Raw genomic sequence first — 2,640 nt, forward strand, 5'->3', positions numbered from 1 at the left:
AGTTCTTAACCATCGCGCCACTCGGCCGGCCCGCCTGACTTAAGTTTTGATTGTCCAGTCATCCAATAAACACATTGCCAGCCACCCAATTAGATAAACAATCAGGCTGCCCCACCCACTTGTTTTAGAGCTCTTCCTTGATTTTGATAACTGACCACTTGGACTACTTGTTTTTTTCTCTTTCTAAGCTTTAAATTCCTGTTCTTTTCATTTTAAATGCAACAGCATAGATTGAGCCCTTGAAACTGTAGGTCCCCGCTCTTGACCCGGATAAAAGTGAACGCCAGGTCCGAGATATCCATCTGCTCCTCCCTCCCTCCCTTCCTCTCTTCCTCCCTCCCTCCCACCCTCCCTCTTGTTCTACCCCTGACCTCACTGTGTGGCCCTAGGTGTGTCCTGTGCTTCCCAGAAACTGTGAGTAATATGTTTTTCCCATTTGACACACACAACCATGTGGTGAGACTAGTTCTTGTGTCTATTACATAGACAAGAAAAGTGAGGCTTAGAGAGATTCAGTGACTTGATCATGGTCACACAATTTGTAAGACTGACTTGTAACAAGTTTTTTTTTTTGTTTTTTGGTTTTTTTTTTTAGCTGAGCCATCCTGCCACCTGTTGGCAGCTCAGCGGCAGCTCAGCTCGGGCCAGGAATCGAATCGGCGACCCTGTTGCTCAGAGATCACACTCTTGAGCGAGCTCTTAACCAACTGAGCCACTTGGCTGGCCCCATCAAGTTTTTTTGACTCAGAATCAAAGGACCTTATTACTGTGCAGGTGCAGCTGCCTCCTATGGCAAATATGTAAACAGCTTTGGAGAAGTTATGAGCTGTCCTAAAGGTAACAAGACAATCCACTAGCCAGACCCAAGGGTCTTGGGCATAAGATCGGTAACTCATATGATGAGAACATTAACTTATTGAGGCTTCATGTGAGCTGACCCACAGAACTAACAGATTCAAAAAAAATATTACTACAGAAGCCTTTACTTGCTTTTTATCAGAACAATGATTGCACAATACTGGCCATGTATGTGATATACATGAGCCAGAAACTTCAACAGAAAAAGAAGGAAACTGTATAATACAGTAAGATATGAGTATCTATTTCTTATTTTGTTTTTATGAAAAAGTACAATAACCTTTTATTTCAATTGTATCATCCCCCACTTACTGACCTATAATTGATTTTGAAGAAGGTGCTATGATTGACATATCTTTGCAATATTTTCATAATTGAGTACAGTTCCTGGCACAGAGCAGTGTTTGATGGGTTCTTGTTGCATGAATCAGTGCTGAGAAGTACCATATATGGGTTATGCTATTCCTCCCTCTTGTTTCATATCATTATTCCTAAGGCTATAGATAAAAGGGTTCATCATGGGGGTACAGATGACAGTGACCACACAATCCTTTGTCACTGAGTATGTGGACGAGGGGCAAATGTACACGGATGTGATGGTCCCATAGAATAGTGTCCCAGTAGTGAGGTGAGATCCACAAGTGGAGAAGACTTTGTACCTGACTTCCCCAGAAGGGACCCTCAGAATAGCATGGTTGATACAGACGTAAGAGACAATAATGAAGACAAAGGGACTTGTGACCACAAAGGAGCCTTCTGTGAAGGCCAAAAGCTCATTGATGGAGGTGCGAGAGCAGGAGAGCTTTAGCAGTGGCTGGACATCACAAAAGAAGTGGCGGATGATGTTGGGCCCACAGAAGGAGAGGCGGGCCATGAGAATCATGTGGGTGAACGAGTAGAGGTGGGACACCACCCAGGATGCTATCAGCAGCAGGAGACAGCGCCTGGGGTTCATGGTCGTGGTGTAATGCAGTGGGTCACAGATGGCCACACAATGGTCAATGGCCATGGCGGCCAGGAGGAAGCTGTCAGTGATAGCACAGGTCATGAAAAAATACATCTGGGTGAGGCACTGGGCAAAGGGGGCACTCTTGTTCAGCATGTTTTCCAGCATTTGAGGCACAATGACATTTGTAAAGCAGATGTCCATAAAGACAGGTTGGAGAGGAAGAAGTACATGGGAGTGTGTGTGGGGGCATCCCCCCAGATAGCAGCAATGACGACTGAGTTGCCAGTCACACTGACCACATACATGGCCAGGAAGCTGGCAAAGAGCCACACCTGCTGTTCGGGGTCACTGGTCAGTCCCAGAAAGAAGAATTCAGTCATGTGGCTCTGGTTTCCCCTTGGCATTGGTATCCTGCAAGTAGGAAATAGGAAGGAATGTTAGGCGTGTGTCGGGCTTGGAGTATCCAGTTGTTACAACTTGTATGAGTGGCTGGTATATGGTATATTGACAGGAGTATGGCTTTGGGTGTCACATAAGTCTGGCTTTTCATTTTGGCTCTATCACTGAATAAATGTCTGAAAATTGCTTTGTAAATGAGTAGGTGGTACATAAGTACTAATGATATAAATAATGTACAATGTCTGACAATTAAGTTTGAGAACTTTTGCAACGATGTTGCTTTTTTTGACATCAGAGGGATTATTCATTATGAATTTGTCCCAACTGGACAAACAGTTAACCAAGTTTACTATTTGGAAGTGCTGAAAAGGCTGCATGAAAAAGTTGATGAAGACAACCTGAATTTTTTGCCAACAATTCATGGCTCCTGCATC

The 2,640-nt window shown here is 44.2% G+C and overlaps 1 protein-coding gene across 1 annotated transcript; it reads right to left on the reverse strand.

Moving 5' to 3' along the window:
• Positions 1-1,312: 1,312 nt before the first annotated feature.
• Positions 1,313-2,211, reverse strand: LOC109378292 (olfactory receptor 1L6-like). Its single transcript, XM_019634726.1, is given in 2 exon segments — positions 1,313-2,007; positions 2,010-2,211. Coding segments are annotated over 2 exon segments (897 nt in total).
• Between the last annotated feature and the right edge of the window lie 429 nt (positions 2,212-2,640).

Source organism: Hipposideros armiger, unplaced genomic scaffold (assembly GCF_001890085.2).
Source record: "Hipposideros armiger isolate ML-2016 unplaced genomic scaffold, ASM189008v1 scaffold_1854, whole genome shotgun sequence".
Lineage (NCBI taxonomy): Eukaryota > Metazoa > Chordata > Mammalia > Chiroptera > Hipposideridae > Hipposideros > Hipposideros armiger.